This window comes from Oratosquilla oratoria, chromosome 8 (assembly GCF_046742065.1).
Source record: "Oratosquilla oratoria isolate Oo_2021 chromosome 8, ASM4674206v1, whole genome shotgun sequence".
NCBI lineage: Eukaryota > Metazoa > Arthropoda > Malacostraca > Stomatopoda > Squillidae > Oratosquilla > Oratosquilla oratoria.
In genome coordinates, this window is record NC_134784.1 from 11,502,629 (window position 1) to 11,523,496 (window position 20,868).

Below are 20,868 nucleotides of genomic sequence, written 5' to 3' on the forward strand. Positions count from 1 at the left end.
GCGCGTCACTACACACATCCTGCCTCGGGCAGTGAAGATTACACTGGCAAATTGTCACGCAGTGAAATACGTTTTGCCGGGTCGTAGTACCAGGATTAATCTACACTTCAAATTAACCACACGAAGAAACACTTAGCGCTTTTCCACAGACAGGACGTACATATAGTTCTGAAAGTTGAGAAACTGTATAATGTGATTCTGTGTTGATTACACGTCATGATTTCTTTTATAGAAACCATGTATAGAACAAATCAATACTTTATGCATTTTGTCATGCCAACCGCTAATCAAATGTAAACAAACTGTTGCTAGAATCCGTGTCAACTTTGTTTACATGTATAGACGAAAAACTCTTGTAGTAATACACTCGGGATTTACTTACTATACAAATTTTAAAGTTTCTGAAATTATAAGAATAACTTTATTGCAATCAAACACTACTAAATGCAAGGACTACTGTAGTTATACCGGGACGTGTCCGTGGAGTGGATAGGTGTGATAATTAAGTGTAATTTGCGAGTTCATAACACGCCTTAAAATTTGCACGGTGTCGCAAATATGTCGGAGCATAAGAAGCAGAAAACAGTAAGTAGCTCTAATAGAGACCAATGATCTTACTTTGTAGTGAAATGTATGTGTTTCCCCAATATGTTTTGATGTTCGACTGTACTCTGTAGACCATTGTAGTATGGTAGTATAGATGTCTTAGGATTATTTTATAATTTTTTCCTAGAAAAGTCCCATTCTCTCTCCCTCCCCACCTTGTATTCTTGTGAACAGGGATGGGATGTTGGACAATACGATATTAAGTCAGGGTAGAACACGAGAATAATTTACCTTAATTCCAAATATTTATATAAGATCAGTATATCAGTTCACACCCCGGTCTAGTTGAAATAATATTATAAAATATAACTGATGTTGCTACTGGAAAAAATCCTCATCTAATATATCATGAAATATCAAATTAGGGTCATTGGGTTAGGTTACGCTGGCTTAGATTACCCCAAGTTGAAGGACTGACGGCAGGAGAATAAGTTGTCAGAGAGCTATCTCGGTGAAGTTAAAAAATCACGCAAAGAAATTTATGGGACAATTTATAGTTTTACCCAACCATAGAATTTGATATGTGGCTTATGTGTTTCTGGTGAGAAATGTTGTGATATGAACGATGGTGTACATAATTTCCATTGGAAATGCATACTTTTGAAGTAATTAAGTATTGAAGTTATGCACTTATGCCTACATCTCCTGAACAATCTGGGGGGACGTGTGGGAAATCGGGGTTTTTGGGTGGGGTAGACTAATAAATGGAATAATGTGCATTGCAAAACAGGTATAAAATGAACAAAAACACTTAAAAAATATAAACAAAATAATAAAAATCACATTTTAGGGCCGGAGTCCAGCCTTAGTCACCTTCGTTTTTACCAACGATTCGAAAAATGTCTCGCTAGATCTGTTACACTTAGCGAAGTCCACTCCAGCCGCGCAAGACTTCCTAACTGTAAACTAACGTTACCTCCATTACGTTAGGTTAGTTTAGTTGACTTAGTTACCAAGTCTTGTGCGAGCGGCTGAACTAAATCAAACACTACTCACAAATACTTACAATCGTTAGTAAACAAACATGGCGCCGCGTGCGGTACCCGCCGATATGGGATGTTTTTGTTTTTTATGGGTTTCTTTAGTCTTCTTCTTCATTTTACACCTGTTTGACAATACGCATTACTCCATTTATTAGTCTCCCCCACCCAAAAACCCCGATTTCCCACACGTCCCCCCAGATAATTCGGGAGATGTAGGCATAAGTGCATAACTTCAATACTTAATTACTTCAAAAGTACGTATTTCCGATGGAAATGATGTACACCATCGTTCATATCACATTTCTCACCAGGAACACATAAGCCACATATCAAATTTTATGGTTGGGTGAGACTATAAATTGACCAACTTATGTTCTCCAATAGCTCCTAACCTAATATAGCCAAACTTGACCCAATGTAACCATTCCTTAAAAAAAAAAAAAAAAAAATCTTTCAAAGCTAAAAAGAAGAAATGAAGAAACATATTTGCATGAACCTCTATCTCCCTGCTGCCAACCTTTAAACTTCTTAATTTTTTCACTTCTACTCTAAGGTCTCAAGTGGCTGACACACGGTCCTCAGATTGTGCTCAAGATATTATTATATAAACTTTGTATTTTCTTCACTTTTCATAAGTAGAACTGAGAACTGCTTATTGCTCCTTTTTTGTTAGCTCCCTTATCGGGTAAGAGAAACAGTCCTACACTATTACAAAGCAGATATCAATCCAGAGTTTCATTACCACTGCATCTACAAAAAGTAAGATGGCATCTCAAGCAGTTGCTGTGGCACTGTTTGTCAGTGTATCATTTTTAGCAACTATCTCTGTTATTAATTTCTGCTATATTGTGTAGGTGGAAAGGCTCAGGGACAATTTTAATCCATTGTGGGACTGTAGGTTTCCAGTCCATAAATCTCAAGTCAAAAGTCAATTGATTAATACCAACTGTAATTAGACTTAGGTCACATTAAGTTGGGCTATATAAGAGGTAAATGTTTACTGTTTACTGTTGATTCTATAGATTTGGATTATTTTTTCAAAGGATTACAAAGGCGGAGCATACCGACAGGAGACCTTTTGGTCCATATCTAGGTTGGATGCAAAAAAAAAAAAAAAAAAAAAAGAAAAAATCATAATAATAATAAAACAATAAATAAAAACTATAATAATGTAAATAACAAATAAAATACATAAGTAAATGCATAGGTATAGTTAAATAATAAACAAACAGGTAAATAGTAAATGATAATAAATTGACATATAACTAATAATAAAAGAAAATCACAGACAAATGATAACAAAACAAAAACAAATAATATAAAATAAATTATAATCATTACAGCATCTTGCTTAGGTGTTTATCTAAATGATTCTTAAAGCTTCGAACTGAACTACATTGCACTACCTGTGCAGGAAGTTTATTCCATTCATTAACTACATGGTTGGCAAAGAAGTTTCTACCTACTTCTAAATTGAATCTATTTCCGGACAGTTTGAGACCATTGTTTCTTGTCTGATTCTCATTCAATGTGAAAATTTTGTCACTTTTGATGTCAATTCCCTTTAAAATCTTAAAGACCTGTATCAATTCACCTCTGAGTCTACGCTTTTTTAGGGAAAACAGATTCATATGTTTTAGTCGATTTTCGTATGATTTATTTTTGGTATTTGGAATCAGTTTTGTGGCTCGCCGTTGTACTTTTTCCAGTCTGTCAATGTCTTTGATGAGATTCGGTGACCATACGGAAACAGCATATTCCAAATGTGGATGAACTAACGATTTATATAGCTTGTTAATGAGTGAGGTATTGGCTGCTTGTTATTGTGGCAAAGTAGCATGCAGTCGATACTTTAGGGTCTATATGGGGCGCCCCTACGGACCAGAGCCACACATCATTTTGTCTATGATAGAAGAAATTCTGTTCATAGAGAAATGATGACACTTTTATACTACGACTGTCCCTCCGTTATGCTGTCCCCCAACCCCTTGTTGCTGTCCTGTACCATTTCTCTGAGTATTCTCTTTCTGTGATGGGGGAATTCCCTGTGGTGGGGGAAAAGAATACTGCCACCAAGTTTCCCACTTGGATCGTAAGAGGCGAGAAGAAAGGGACGGGGAGAGGGACTAGGCATCCTTCTCCCTGTAGCCCCAAGGGGCAGATTCCTAAAAAGAAAAGGAAAGGCATAAGGGGTGCTGGAGGGCCTCGGGCCAGCACCCTAAGGTTTGGGTCTTTTAATGTGTGTGGATGTGGTACAGATGAGCGTAAAAGAGAAGAGATAGGTAGTATGTTTGTGAGAAGAAAGATGGATGTGTTGGCTTTGAGTGAAACTAAGTTGAAAGGGAAGGGTGAGTGTAAGTTTGGGAGTGTAAGTGGGAGGTTATCAGGAGTGAAGAGAGGGCGAGGGAGGGAAGGGGTGGCTATTCTAGTAAGTGAGGAGATAGGTAAACAGATAGTGGAGTGGAAGGAGGTTTCCTCAAGGATAATGTGGATGAAGGTGAAACTGGGAAAGGAGATGTGGGTCTTTGTAAGTGCATATGGGCCTGGCAGTGAGAAGAGCATGGAAGAAAGGGAGGCCTTTTGGATAGATTTAAATGAGTGCATAGAGGGTTTAGGAAGAAATGTCAATGTAATAGTACTGGGAGACCTTAATGCATAGGGTGTTAATGCTAGGGTGGAAATGGTCCAATCGATGGAGTGGTTGGGAAGTGTGGAGTTCCAGGAAAGAATCGTAGTGGAGAGTTGATGGTGGAAATGTGTCTAGAAAGAGAGTTGATGATAGCAAATACAGTGTTTCGGAAGAAAGTCAAGCATAAGTACACATGGGAGAGGGTGGTGGAGGGAAGGGTGGTAGATAGAGCGCTAATGGATTATGTAGTGGTAAATAGGATTATGATAGGAAGAGTTAAGGATGTACATGTGCTAAGGGGAGAGGGTGGGGGAATATCAGATCATTTTTTGGTGGAAGGTAAGCTGAGAGTGGAGGATAGATGGAGAAGGAGGAAAGGGACAAAAGGTAGGGAGGTTCTTAGAGTGAACTCCTTGAATGAAAAGGAAAAGGAGAAGGAGTACGAAAAGAAGCTGAAGGAGGAGTGGGAGGGAGTAAAGGATAGAGCAGAGATGGGTGTGGAGGAGGAATGGGGATGGTTCAAGGAGGGAGTCTTAAAGTGTGCAAGGATGGTGTGTGGAACAAGAAGGACAGGGGGAAATAGAAGAAAGGGTAGTGAATGGTGGGATGAGGAAACAAAGAAGGTTGTAGAAGAGAAGAAGCGAGCATTCACAGATTGGTTGCAAAAGAGGACAGGGGAGTCATATGAGACGTACAAAGAAAAGAAAAGAGAAGTAAAGCAAAAGGTAAAGGAGGCAAAGAGGAGAGCAGATGTGAAATGGGGTAGGAGTATGACAGAAAATTTTGAAAGTAATAAAAAGATGTTTTGGAAAGAAATTAAGAGAGGAAGAGGAGGCGAATCAAGTAGGGAAGAAAAGGTAAAAGGTACAGATGGAGAGATGATAATGGAAGAGATGGCAGTGAGGGGAAGATGGGCAGAATATTTTAGGGAGTTGCTGAATGTGAAGGAGGATAGGGAAGGAAAGATAGCTGCAGTGGGAAATGCGAAGAAAATGAGTGAGGAGAATGGAGGAGAAATAAGGAAGGATGAGGTGAAGGCAGTTGTAAAGATGATGAAAGCAGGTAAGGCACCTGGTCTGGATGGATGCCATGCAGAATGTCTGAAAAAGGGAGGTTCAGTGATGGTGGACTGGTTGGTGAGGTTATTTAATGTTTGCTGGAGAGAGGGTAGAGTACCGGAGGACTGGAGAAGTGCCTGTATAGTTCCTCTTTACAAGGGAAAAGGGGACAAGTGTGAATGTAGTAATTTCAGAGGGATTAACCTGTTGAGTGTAGTAGGGAAGGCTTATGGGAGGATCTTAATTGAGAGGATTAGGAGAGGAACAGAAGGAGTAATTGGTGAGGAACAGTGTGGATTTAGGACGGGTAGAGGTTGTGTAGATCAGATCTTTGTGGTAAGACAGATATGTGAGAAAGCTATAGGAAAGGGGAAGGGTGTTTTTTGGGCTTTTATGGATCTGGAAAAGGTTTATGATAGGGTAGACAGAAAGGCACTGTGGGAGGTTATGCAGATTTATGGGATAGGAGGAAAGCTTTTGGGAGCTGTCAAGAGTTTTTATGAGAGTAGTAGAGCATGTGTTAGGATTAGAAATGGAGAGAGTGAGTGGTTTGAAGTAAAGGTGGGACTTCGTCAAGGATGCGTTATGTCACCCTGGCTGTTCAACTTATACATGGATGGGGTGGTGCGAGAGGTGAATGCTAGGGTAGTGAGTCAGGGATTGGAGATGGTTAAAGAAAATGGAGAAAAGTGGGAGGTGAGCCAGCTGTTGTTTGCGGACGACACTGCGCTTGTGGCAGGGTCAGAGGAGGGATTGAGGAAGCTGGTGGCAGAGTTTGGGAGAGTATGTGATAGAAGAAAGCTAAAGATAAATGTGGGTAAAAGTAAGGTGATGAGATGTACAAGGGGTGAAAGTGGCAGTAGACTGGAAGTGAACATTAAGGGAGAGCGACTGGAGGAAGTGGATAGTTTTAGATACTTGGGTGCAAGTGTAGCAGGAAAAGGTGGAGTGAAGGTGGAGGTAGAATGTAGATTGAGAGAAGCGAGTAAATGCCTTGGTGGTTTAAAGAGTGTAATGAGGAATAGACATTTGGGAATGGATGCGAAGAGGAGACTGTATGAAGGAGTGATTGTGCCAACAGCACTGTATGGGGCAGAAACGTGGAACATAAGGGAAGAAGAGAGAAGGAGTTTGAATGTGTTTGAGATGAGGTGTCTGAGAAGTATGATGGGGGTTACTAGGCTGGATAGAGTGAGAAATGAGGAAGTGAGGAGGAGAACAGGGGTGAAAAAGGATTTGGGAGATAGGGTTGATGAAAGAATATTAGGATGGTTTGGACACATGGAAAGACTGAGTGAAGAAAGACTAGTAAAAGAGGTATGGAAGGCAGATGTGGAGGGAGTGAACATGAGGGGACGTCCTAGGATGAGGTGGATGGATGGGGTGAAGGGGGCTTTGGGGAAGAGGGGAATGTCTGTTGAGGAAGGAAGGGAGAGGACGGAAGACAGAGGTGAGTGGAGAATGGTTGTATATGGATGATGTTGTGACTGCATGAGGAGGAATGGGCGGGGGGGTGGGGTAGTATGTGTGAGTAAATTTTGACGCAGCCCGAAGGGATTTCTCCCCGTCCTCGCCTTATATGCAAAGGGGGACGGAGAGGGGGGGTCGCCGATTAAATGAAGCGGCCTTGCTGTGGATGTACTGTGTCTTGCGACACTGCTTCTGACCCAGGGCGGTGGGCAGGGTGCAGGGATGACCCGTCATCCAGGAGGTGCTCAGATGAGAGGAAGGGTGGGAGGGGTGTGGAGTGTATTTAGGGATGAAATGGGTGGGAGTGTTTTTATGCCTTCCCCTTTTTGGCTACCTCCCTTGGAAGGGGGAAGAAGCCTTGGTATATGTATGTATGTATGTATGTTAATGAGTGAGGACTTTTGAAATCAAAAGATCGCGCAATCAGTCCTAGAATCTTATTTGCTTTCTCAGAGGCTGAAATACACTGCTTGGATGATTTGAGGTCGTTACTGATAATTACACCGAGATATTTTTCACTATCCACTTTTGTTAACGAATTTCCAAATAACTTGTAATCGTACTTACTGTTATTTTTACCTATGTGCATTACCTTGCATTTACTTATGTTAAATTTCATTATCCACTCTTCAGACCATTGCTGTAATTGATCTAAATCTTCTTGAATATCTAATTGGTTTGAGTGATCATTTGCCACTCCGCACAGTTTTGTATCATCAGCAAATTTGGAAACAGTAGATTTTAGTCCATGGTCTATATCATTTATATATACTGTACTATGAATAGAAGTGGCCCAAGAACGGAACCCTGAGGAACTCCACTTGTAACATTTTTCCATCTAGAAGTTTTTCCATTTAAAACAACTCTCTGTTTTCGACCATTCAACCAATTACTAGTCCAACCTAATAGGCTACCACTTATTCCGTGTAAAGCTAATTTAGTAAGTAGTCTTTCATGTGGGACGGTATCAAAAGCTTTTGCAAAGTCTAGATATATTAAATCTATATTGTTTCTTTTGTCATAATTCGAGATAACTGTGTTGTAGAATTCGAGTAAGTTAGTCATGCAAGAACATTTACGTCTGAAACCATGCTGGCTATCATTTATCAAATGGTTACTTTCTAAATGATGTTCGATAGCATCTCTGATGATAGTTTCCATTATTTTTCCTACAATTGAAGTCAAACTTATAGGCCTATAGTTATTTGGCTTCTTTTTGTCACCTTTTTTGAATATGGGAGTAACGTTAGCTAGCTTCCATTCTCTTGGGACATCTCTGGATATGATGGGTTTCTTGAAAATAATTTCTAATGGAACAACAATCTCATTTTTAATTTCCTTTAAGATTCTTGGATGCTAACCGTCAGGCCCTGGTGTTTTATTAACTTTGAGTTTATCTATACACCTTTTAATTTTTTCTTTTGTTATATTTACCGTAGTAAGTTTACCCTAGACTTTTCACAGGTTTCAGTTTGGAATTCACTTTGAGGTGTTTTGTTTACGAATACCGAGCTAAAATAATTGTTTAAGATATTACACATTCCTACATTTGAATATTCAAGTTGACTGTCAGCAGATAATAGTGGACCAATGTGATTCCGAACAACCTTTTTATCTCTAATGTAACTATAGAATTCTTTGGGATTCTCTTTGGATTTATCAGCGATGTTAATTTCGTATTGTCATTTTCTTTTTCTTATTGTCTTTTTTAAATCTCTCTGTATTGATACATAACTTTCATAGTCATTAGATGCACCCGAGCACTATATTTCTTATAAGCCGGTCACAAGTAAACTGTTGCTGAGTTATCTCCATCTTTTTCCTGTATGCAATCAAAGTTTTTTTATTAGAATTTTGTGATTATTTTTGTCAAATATAGATTGCTACAGAACTATAAATGGTAAATTGTGACAGGAGCATTGGCACAAACATGACATTATCACCATTATTATGTAATTTTCTGAGGCCTTCAGTTAGGGGAGGATAGGTATTGCTTCATATTGGCTGGGATTTACAGAATCCTATCATAGTGAAGGTAGTATTGATCAAATGCATATTATTTATGTAATAGCAGCAGTATTGTGATAGGAGTAATACTTTCATCTTAATTTACCCCCACAAATTAGTGAAACAGCATGCTATGGGACCTTTTGATAGTGTATGACATATTTTTATCAAATTTCTGGTCATTTCTGATGTTCTGGCAAAAATGACATCCTTTCATTGATTCTGGCACCCTTTGGACACATGTGCTCTATCCTTTGTATATTCACATTTTGCTATAATCAGTGTGACTGCAATTTTTTTTGGCAGTAATTTTTATTTTATTTTAAGTAGGGGTGAAAATAGCCTAAGATTAAAAAGGTAAGGTGAAAATAAATCTTTGAATGCAGGAGAGTAAGATGGTAGGAAAAGGCGTGCACACACACACACACACACACACACACTTTCAACGAACGGAAGGCTTGAAGAACGTTCTGAAGAAAAGTGAAGATTGTGGATCCCAACGCAAAGAGAAGTGCCTTTTTGTATTTGCAGGGTGGGGGGAAATTGCTCGTGGGGTAGTGGGAAAGTAAGGAAAGAGGAGAGGGGGAGGGATTGCTGGGGAAATGGAAGGTAATGAGGAGGTGGAGGAAATGGCCCTGACGGGCCGCCGTAAGGTAGACAAACGACCCCAAGACGAGTTGGATGATGACGACATGTCTAATAGGAATGTGAAGATTAGAGGTATAGATAGGAGCAATATAGCAGAAAGTGATGAGAATATTTTCAAGGGATTTAAAGAGGGTGGGGGGGACACAACCCCCCCCCCGACTGACAAGACTAGAAGAGAAGGTCGATAAGGTGATCGAGGACTTGGAGAGTAGGTTAGGTCATATGAACACCATTTTACAAAGGGTTGAAAGATTGGAAGAACTGGAAAAGGCGAATAAAAACTTAACTGATGAAATAGAAGACCTAAAAAGACAGTTAAGAGAGGTAAAGGTGGAGAATGAGGAATTGAAGAAGAATAGTAAAGAAAACAGAGAAACGATAGCTAAAGAAAGTAAAAATTGGAAGAAAACCCAAGAAGGAAATAAGGTTTCATTCACTGACATAGTCAAACAGCAATTGAAAGAACATACTGAAGACTCAGTTATTAAAGTGATGAGACAAAAGGAGAATATAGTAAGGGATTTAGCAGACAAGAAGAAATGTATAATTATATTAGGAATGGAAGAGAAACACAACACAGATAGAACCACAAGAATCAAAGAGGAAAATGAAAAAGTAAGCCAATTACTAGAATCAGTTCAGGAAGATGAACCAGGAATTATGAAACAAATCGAAGAGAAATTTAGACTCGGAAAGTATAGCACAGACAAGACCAGACCAATTAAGATTAAATTCAAGTCACAAACAACGGCAGAGAATATCTTATCCAAAACAGGGAAACTAGCAACAAGTGAACAATACAAAAAGATATGGATAAAAAGAGAAATGAATAAAGAGGAAAGAGAGGAAGAAAAGCAGAAAAGACTGGAAGCTAAGACAAAAAACGAGAACAGAACGGAGTCAGAGAAAGAGAGATTCTATTGGAGAGTAGTGAACATGAAACTAAGGAAGTTCGACATACAAAAGAAAAACATAAGGGAAACAGAGAACACAATGGAAGTGGCAGAAAACTAAGAGTGTCTTACACAAATATAGATGGATTAATAACAGGATTGAATGAGCTGAATGATTATTTGAAAGAAAAAGAACCGGACATAATGGGAATTGTAGAAACAAAATTAAAAGGCCCACTACCACCCAACAGTGTAGGACATGATGCATACAATTATTGGATTAGAAACAGAGAGAAAAAGCAAGGGGGTGGAGTTATGTTCCTGACTAAGAAGGATATAAATGTGAAAGGTGTCATATATGGAAAGAATACAGTAGAGATGATTATGATAGAAGTGGAAGACAGAGATAAGAAGAGCAGAAAATTTGTGATCAATTATGTGCCTCCGAAAACAGCCTCATGGGAGGAGAGTGAACATAAAAGTATGTTAGAGGACACAAAGATAGCATTAACTAAAATAATGGAAGACGGAGGAAGAATAGTTATGATGGGCGACTTTAATTGCAAAGAAATCTGCTGGGAAGAAATGACAGTAAAGAGTGGTGATGACTCATGGGGAAATGCTCTACTTGAGATGATTACTGACCATTCAATGACACAATGGATACAAGAGAACACTAGGTATAGAAATGAAGAAGAACCATCGAGGCTAGACTTAATAATTACATCTGAACCTAGAATAGTGGACAAGATTGAATATAAAACACCAATAGGTAAAAGTGACCACATATTGATTGAACTGGAACTTAATGAAGAAAAATATATGAAAAGAAATGAACAATATAGAAGAGGAAGAATGATGTATGAAAAAACAAACTTTGATAAAATAAGAGAATTCTTCCAACAAGAAAACTGGGAAGAAATATACAAAGAAGAAACATCAGTGGAAGAGAAATGGAATATTTTGACAAAAATTTACAAAAAAGGAGTGGAAAAGTATGTTCCAAGACAAAAACAAGAAAAAGAATATGTAAAATGCTGGTACAACAAAAGTTGTAGGGAGTTAAAAGACAAAAGAGACAAAGCCTGGACCAGATGGAAAAAAGACAGAAGACCTGAAAAATGGAAAATATATACTGGTTATAGAAATGAATATGTACAAAAGTGCAGAGAGGAAAAAAGAAAATATGAAAAAGATGTTATAGAAAAGTGTAAAGATCAACCAAAACTATTCTACAGATTTGTAAACAATAAACTGAAAAACAAACAAGACTTGGAGAAATTAAGACAAGGAGGAGTTGAATACACTGAGGAAATGGAAATGGCAGAAATTATGAACAAACATTTTAAATCAGTGTTTACAAGGGAAAATATACAACCTGAAGAGATTGAGTGGAAAGAAAAAGTCCCCCCTATGGAAGAAATAGAAGTAACAAAGAATGAAATATTGACACACTTGGGTAATTTTGATGTCAGAAAATCGCATGGACCAGATGAAATAGCAAACTGGATTCTGAAAGAATGCAGGAATGAACTGGCAGACAAAATACATAGCATAATAAGCAGTTCCTTAAAAGAAGGAAAAGTTCCAGAAGATTGGAAAAAAGCAAATATAGTACCTATATATAAAGGAGGAAATAAAGAAGAACCTACCAACTATAGACCAGTCTCTCTAACAAATACAATAGCAAAAATTTGTGAAAGAATTATCAAAAGTAGATGGGTAAAATACTTGGAAAAAAACAACGTACTAAATCCAAGGCAATTTGGATTCAGACAAGGACGATCATGCGTCACCAATTTAATATGTTTCTATTCAAGGCTAATAGATATAATACAAGAAAGAGATGGATGGGCTGATTGTGAATTTCTAGACCTAAAAAAAGCTTTTGACAAAGTACCACATAAGAAGTTGCTTAAGAAATTAGAATATGAAGGAGGAATACAAGGTAAATTGCTAAATTGGATGGAAGACTTTTTGCAAGAAAGAAAAATGAGAGTAGTGATAAGAGATCAGCACTCAAAATGGAATGAAGTAATAAGCGGTGTCCCGCAGGGAACAGTTCTGGCCCCAATAATGTTTGCTATATATATTAATGATATGGATGAAGGAATTGAAAGCTATATGAGCTTCTTTACAGATGATGCAAAACTACTGAAAAGAGTGAAAACTGAAGAAGATTGTGAATCACTACAGAGAGATCTAAATAAAGTACAAGAATGGAGTAGGAAGTGGGAGATGGAATTCAATACAAAAAAGTGTAGTATAATGGAATTTGGAAAAAGCAAAAACAGAATAACAGGATCATATAATTTGGGAGAAGAAGGAATAAAAAAAGTAGAAAATGAGAAGGACCTGGGAGTCATTGTTATGAATAATATGTCACCTGAGAAACATATAAATAAGATTTTTGGAGAAACTTATAATTTAATAAGAACAATCAAAGTGGCATTTACATACCTGGATGAAGAAATGGTGAGGAAAATCCTAATCACCCTGATAAGACCAAGATTGGAATATGCAGCAACGATATGGTCACCAAGTACAAAAAAATGTATAAAAAAACTTGAAAGAATACAAAGAGCAATCACAAAACTGGCACCAACACTCTCAAAACTATCATATGAAGAGAGACTACAAAAACTTAAACTACAGACACTAGAGCAAAGAAGAGAGAGAGGAGATTTGATAGCTATTTACAGAATCATGAAAGGCATAGAAATTACTGATAGAGAGAATCTGATAAAATGGGATGACAGAAATACAAGAGGACACGGAAAGAAAATAAAAAAAGACAGCTATAGAAGAGATTTGAAAAAGAACAGCTTTCCTCACAGAGTAATAGACAGTTGGAACAAGTTAGATGAGAAAGTGGTGTGTGCAAAATCAATACATGAATTTAAAAATAGTTTAGATAAAATGAGATATGAAGACGGGACCCCACGAGCATAGCTCCCCTTCCCGTAAAATACAACTAGGTAAATACAACTAGGTAAATACACACACACACTTTCAACGAACGGACGGCTTGAAGAACGTTCTGAAGAAAAGTGTAGATTGTGGATCCCAACGCAAAGAGAAGTGCCTTTTTGTATTTACAGGGTGGGGGGAAATTGCTCGTGGGGTAGTGGGAAAGTAAGGAAAGAGGAGAAGGGGAGGGATTGCTGGGAAAATGGAAGGTAATGAGGAAGTAGAGGACTTGGTCCAAACAGACCACCGTAAAGTAAACAGACGAGCTGGAGGACGACGGAATGTCTAATAAGAATGTAAAGATTAGAAGTATAGATAGGAACAATACAGTAGAAAGTGATGAGAATATTTTCAAGGGATTTAAAGAGAGTGGGGGGGACACAAACCCCCCCCGACTGACAAGACTAGAGAAGAAGGTTGATAAGGTGATCGAGGACTTGGAGAGTAGGTTAGGTCATATGAACACCATTTTACAAAGGGTTGAAAGATTGGAAGAACTGGAAAAGGCGAATAAAAACTTAACTGATGAAATAGAAGACCTAAAAAGACAGTTAAGAGAGGTAAAGGTGGAGAATGAGGAATTGAAGAAGAATAGTAAAGAAAACAGAGAAACGATAGCTAAAGAAAGTAAAAATTGGAAGAAAACCCAAGAAGGAAATAAGGTTTCATTCACTGACATAGTCAAACAGCAATTGAAAGAACATACTGAAGACTCAGTTATTAAAGTGATGAGACAAAAGGAGAATATAGTAAGGGATTTAGCAGACAAGAAGAAATGTATAATTATATTAGGAATGGAAGAGAAACACAACACAGATAGAACCACAAGAATCAAAGAGGAAAATGAAAAAGTAAGCCAATTACTAGAATCAGTTCAGGAAGATGAACCAGAAATTATGAAACAAATCGAAGAGAAATTTAGACTCGGAAAGTATAGCACAGACAAGACCAGACCAATTAAGATTAAATTCAAGTCACAAACAACGGCAGAGAATATCTTATCCAAAACAGGGAAACTAGCAACAAGTGAACAATACAAAAAGATATGGATAAAAAGAGAAATGAATAAAGAGGAAAGAGAGGAAGAAAAGCAGAAAAGAATTGAAGCTAAGGCAAAAAACGAGAACAGAACGGAGTCAGAGAAAGAGAGATTCTATTGGAGAGTAGTGAACATGAAACTAAGGAAGTTCGACATACAAAAGAAAAACATAAGGGAAACAGAGAACACAATGGAAGTGGCAGAAAACTAAGAGTGTCTTACACAAATATAGATGGATTAATAACAGGATTGAATGAGCTGAATGATTATTTGAAAGAAAAAGAACCAGACATAATGGGAATTGTAGAAACAAAATTAAAAGGCCCACTACCACCCAACAGTGTAGGACATGATGCATACAATTATTGGATTAGAAACAGAGAGAAAAAGCAAGGGGGTGGAGTTATGTTCCTGACTAAGAAGGATATAAACGTGAAAGGTGTCATATATGGAAAGAATACAGTAGAGATGATTATGATAGAAGTGGAAGACAGAGATAAGAAGAGCAGAATATTTGTGATCAATTATGTGCCTCCGAAAACAGCCTCATGGGAGGAGAGTGAATATAAAAGTATGTTAGAGGACACAAAGATAGCATTAACTAAAATAATGGAAGACGGAGGAAGAATAGTTATGATGGGCGACTTTAATTGCAAAGAAATCTGCTGGGAAGAAATGACAGTAAAGAGTGGTGATGACTCATGGGGAAATGCTCTACTTGAGATGATTACTGACCATTCAATGACACAATGGATACAAGAGAACACTAGGTATAGAAATGAAGAAGAACCATCGAGGCTAGACTTAATAATTACATCTGAACCTAGAATAGTGGACAAGATTGAATATAAAACACCAATAGGTAAAAGTGACCACATATTGATTGAACTGGAACTTAATGAAGAAAAATATATGAAAAGAAATGAACAATATAGAAAAGGAAGAATGATGTATGAAAAAACAAACTTTGATAAAATAAGAGAATTCTTCCAACAAGAAAACTGGGAAGAAATATACAAAGAAGAAACATCAGTGGAAGAGAAATGGAATATTTTGACAAAAATTTACAAAAAAGGAGTGGAAAAGTATGTCCCAAGACAAAAACAAGAAAAAGAATATGTAAAATGCTGGTACAACAAAAGTTGTAGGGAGTTAAAAGACAAAAGAGACAAAGCCTGGACCAGATGGAAAAAAGACAGAAGACCTGAAAAATGGAAAATATATACTGGTTATAGAAATGAATATGTACAAAAGTGCAGAGAGGAAAAAAGAAAATATGAAAAAGATGTTATAGAAAAGTGTAAAGATCAACCAAAACTATTCTACAGATTTGTAAACAATAAACTGAAAAACAAACAAGACTTGGAGAAATTAAGACAAGGAGGAGTTGAATACACTGAGGAAATGGAAATGGCAGAAATTATGAACAAACATTTTAAATCAGTGTTTACAAGGGAAAATATACAACCTGAAGAGATTGAGTGGAAAGAAAAAGTCCCCCCTATGGAAGAAATAGAAGTAACAAAGAATGAAATATTGACACACTTGGGTAATTTTGATGTCAGAAAATCGCATGGGCCAGATGAAATAGCAAACTGGATTCTGAAAGAATGCAGGAATGAACTGGCAGACAAAATACATAGCATAATAAGCAGTTCCTTAAAAGAAGGAAAAGTTCCAGAAGATTGGAAAAAAGCAAATATAGTACCTATATATAAAGGAGGAAATAAAGAAGAACCTACCAACTATAGACCAGTCTCTCTAACAAGTACAATAGCAAAAATTTGTGAAAGAATTATCAAAAGTAGATGGGTAAAATACTTGGAAAAAAACAACGTACTAAATCCAAGGCAATTTGGATTCAGACAAGGACGATCATGCGTCACCAATTTAATATGTTTCTATTCAAGGCTAATAGATATAATACAAGAAAGAGATGGATGGGCTGATTGTGCATTTCTAGACCTAAAAAAAGCTTTTGACAAAGTACCACATAAGAAGTTGCTTAAGAAATTAGAATATGAAGGAGGAATACAAGGTAAATTGCTAAATTGGATGGAAGACTTTTTGCAAGAAAGAAAAATGAGAGTAGTGATAAGAGATCAGCACTCAAAATGGAATGAAGTAATAAGCGGTGTCCCGCAGGGAACAGTTCTGGCCCCAATAATGTTTGCTATATATATTAATGATATGGATGAAGGAATTGAAAGCTATATGAGCTTCTTTGCAGATGATGCAAAACTACTGAAAAGAGTGAAAACTGAAGAAGATTGTGAATCACTACAGAGAGATCTAAATAAAGTACAAGAATGGAGTAGGAAGTGGGAGATGGAGTTCAATACAAAAAAGTGTAGTATAATGGAATTTGGAAAAAGCAAAAACAGAATAACAGGATCATATAATTTGGGAGAAGAAGGAATAAAAAAAGTAGAAAATGAGAAGGACCTGGGAGTCATTGTTATGAATAATATGTCACCTGAGAAACATATAAATAAGATTTTTGGAGAAACTTATAATTTAATAAGAACAATCAAAGTGGCATTTACATACCTGGATGAAGAAATGGTGAGGAAAATCCTAATCACCCTGATAAGACCAAGATTGGAATATGCAGCAACGATATGGTCACCAAGTACAAAAAAATGTATAAAAAAACTTGAAAGAATACAAAGAGCAATCACAAAACTGGCACCAACACTCTCAAAACTATCATATGAAGAGAGACTACAAAAACTTAAACTACAGACACTAGAGCAAAGAAGAGAGAGAGGAGATTTGATAGCTATTTACAGAATCATGAAAGGCATAGAAATTACTGATAGAGAGAATCTGATAAAATGGGATGACAGAAATACAAGAGGACACGGAAAGAAAATAAAAAAAGACAGCTATAGAAGAGATTTGAAAAAGAACAGCTTTCCTCACAGAGTAATAGACAGTTGGAACAAGTTAGATGAGAAAGTGGTGTGTGCAAAAACAATACATGAATTTAAAAATAGTTTAGATAAAATGAGATATGAAGACGGGACCCCACGAGCATAGCTCCCCTTCCCGTAAAATACAACTAGGTAAATACACACATTTAAAAACAGTCTAGATAAAACGAGATATGAAGACAGGACTCCACGAGCATAGCTCCTCTTCCCGTAAAATACAACTAGGTAAATACACACACACGCAAAAAAGAAGAATAGTCTATCTACCACCACTCTTGAATTCCACCAGTGTAACAATGCTCAAAATTGCTTGGCCATTTAGCATTATTTGTCTGTATACCAAGGGTTTTGTTCCCCTAATAAGGGAAGTAACCAATTCAAAGGCACACACCCACTCCCACCCCCACCCATTCCAGTTCCATCCACCACCTTTGTTTCCCTCTTATCTTAGCTCCTTGTGGATGAAGGGTCATCCCTGTCTTCTGCCCACTGCCCTGGTTAGAAGCAATGAAGCAACACATAGCATATCCACAGCAAGGCTGCTTCACTTACATGGCAATCCCCTCCCCATCCTCTTGTATGGAAAATAGGGAAGACAGGGAGGAATCATATAAAGGAAGTGCTACATTAAATTTCCTGCTCCCAAAAGTCCATAAGAAAGCACCATATTAGCCTCCTCCAAGAGGAGAATTTTGTGACATTATACTGAATCATGTAATTTGTGGTGTACATATTATTGAGAGAGTTATGTAACCTTTTCATGCCTTAAAATGATGATTCATGTTGCTTTTTGTGTAGATGTGCAAGTTCTATTTTTTGCCAGTTGAATATGCATGTTTAATGGAACAAGGAAACGAAAAAGCTTGAAATGATAAGGTTACCATTTAGGAAAGACTGTTGTAAAATATAAGCAGTCATGGTTGCATTGGAAAAAAGAGTAATAGATGGGAAGCGATTTCCCTGTGGAACCTTTTTGTCACATTTCCTTGCATGATTTGTGGTTATGTAAGCATTTTTTATTTCTCCCCCTTTTTCCAGTCTGCTCTTAAGTGGAAGGGAGTGCTGGCAAGACAAGCCTTCTGCTTTGCCAAATCATCACTGCACTGTCCAAGGTCAAATCCTGCTTGAAAGCCGGATCACATCCAAATGGCTAAGGTCTGTGTGATCTATCCAGGTTCTCTCTCACTCTGTATATATATATTATATATACACATATATATTTATACATATTTATATATATCTATATATACATGTCTATATATATATATATATATATATATATATATATATATGTGTATATATATATGTGTATATACATGTATATATATATATGTATATATATATACATATATATATATATATATATATATATATATACATATATATACACACACATATATATATACACACACACTGAATGGTCCCCAGTGCAGATATTAATCTATTTTCAACCACATTATCTTTTCACTTTTAATTCCATGTCATTACTATTGAGACTAACAATGCGCTCGATGGAGACATATGCGGAAACTGATACGAAGTGAAGCCAAGGACTCGAACCCAGCTCAGACGTACCAAAGTCAACAGTGACTAACCACCGCGCCATCAAGAGAGATCATCGATCGTGATGACATGGAATTAAAAGTGAAAAGATAATGTGGTTGAAAATAGATTAATATACATATATATATATATATATATATATACATATATATATATATATATATATATATATATATATATATATATATGTACACACACACACACACACTTCAACGAACGGACGGCGTAGACGACGTTCTGAAGAAAAAGTGAAATTTCGTGGATCCCGAAGCAAAGGAAGTACCTATTGTATTTACAGGGTGGGGGGAAATTGCTCGTGGTGTAGGGGAAAGTGAGGAAAAAGGAGAAGGGGAGGGATTACTGAAGGAAATGAGGAAGGTGAGGACTTGGCCCAGGCAGGCAGACGCCATCTAAACAAAAGAGGTCCGGACCAATTTAGCGACGACGAAATGTCTAACAAAAATGTAAAGATCAGAAGTATAGATAAGAGCAATACAGCAGAAGGTGATGAGAATATTTTCCAGGGATTTAAAGAGGGTGGGGGGGGACACAAGCCCCCCCCCCCGATTAACAAGACTAGAAGAGAAGCTCGATAAGATGATCGAGCACTGGGAACTTAGGTTCGGTCATGTTAACAACATTGTGCAGAGGGTTGAAAAATTGGAAGAACTAGAGAAGGCGAACAAAAACTTAACTAAGGAAATTGAAGAATTAAAAAAAGCAGTTAAAAGAAGTAAAAGAGGAGAATAAAGTCTTAAAGGAGAATAATAAGGACAACAAGGAGTGTTGGAAAAAAATTCAAGAAAACAGTAAAGTTGCATTTACTGACATAATCAAACAGCAAATGAAAGAACAAACTGAAGACTCAGTTATTAAAGTGATGAGACAGAAGGAGAATATAGTAAGAGACTTAGCAGATAGAAAGAAATGTATATTTATATTAGGAATGGAAGAGAAACATAACCCAGATAGAACCACAAGAACCAAAGAGGAAAATGAAAAAGTAAGAAATTTACTAGAATTAGTTCAGGAAGATGAGCCAGAAATAATGAAACAAATCGAAGAGAAATTCAGGCTTGGGAAATATAGTACAGACAAGACCAGACCAATTAAGATTAAATTCAGGTCACAAATGACGGCAGAGAATATCTTATCCAAAACAGGGAAACTAGCAACAAGTGAACAATATAAAAAGGTATGGATAAAAAGGGAAATGAATAAAGAGGAAAGAGAGGAGGAAATAAGGAATAGACATGAAGCTAAGAAAAAAAACAAGGCCAGAACGGAGACAGAAAAACAAGAATTCTACTGGAGAGTAGTGAATATGAAATTGAAGAAATGGAACATAAAAGAGAGAAACACAAAAGAAACAGAGAATACAATGGAAATAACAGAAAGTTAAGAGTATCCTACACAAATATAGATGGATTAATAACAGGACTGAATGAACTGAACAAATATCTGAAAGAAAAAGATCCAGACATAATGGGAATTGTTGAGACAAAATTAAAAGGCCCACTACCACCCAACAGCATAGGACACAATGCATATAATTATTGGATTAGAAACAGAAAGATAAAACAAGGGTGGAGTTATGTTCCTGACTAAGAAGGATATAAACGTGAAGAGAGTCACATATGGGAAGAATAGAGTAGAGATGATTATGATAGAAGTAGAAGATAGAGATAAGACGAGCAGAAAGTTTGTAATAAACTACGTGCCCCCAAAAACAGCCTCATGGGAAGAGAATGAACATAAAAGCATGTTAGAAGACACAAGAGTAACACTAAACGAAATAATGGAAGATGGAGGAAGAATAGTTATGATGGGCGACTATAATTGCAAAGAAATATGCTGGGAAGAGATGACCGTAAAGGGTGGAGAAGACTCATGGGGAAGTGTCCTACTTGAGATGATTATTGACCACACAATGACACAATGGATCCAAGAGAACATTAGGTATAGAAATGAAGAAGAACCATCGAGACTAGACCTAATAATCACATCAGAACCTAAAATAGTGGAAAAGATAGAATACCAGGCACCAATAAGCAAAAGTGACCACA

At 37.0% G+C, this 20,868-nt stretch overlaps 1 protein-coding gene across 3 annotated transcripts in view; it reads left to right on the forward strand.

Moving 5' to 3' along the window:
- Positions 1-315: 315 nt before the first annotated feature.
- Papss (3'-phosphoadenosine 5'-phosphosulfate synthase) overlaps positions 316-20,868 on the forward strand; it is a 181,185-nt gene continuing 160,632 nt past the window's right edge. Inside the window, exons 1-2 of one of the 3 annotated variants that reach the window (XM_076188912.1) lie at positions 318-585; positions 18,278-18,394. In XM_076188912.1, coding sequence (XP_076045027.1) covers positions 18,386-18,394 — 9 coding nt within the window. In that variant the 5' untranslated portion in view covers positions 318-585; positions 18,278-18,385. Of the gene's footprint in view, positions 586-18,277; positions 18,395-20,868 lie in introns of all 3 variants that reach the window. The other 2 variants (XM_076188909.1, XM_076188911.1) reach the window with 2 other exon arrangements.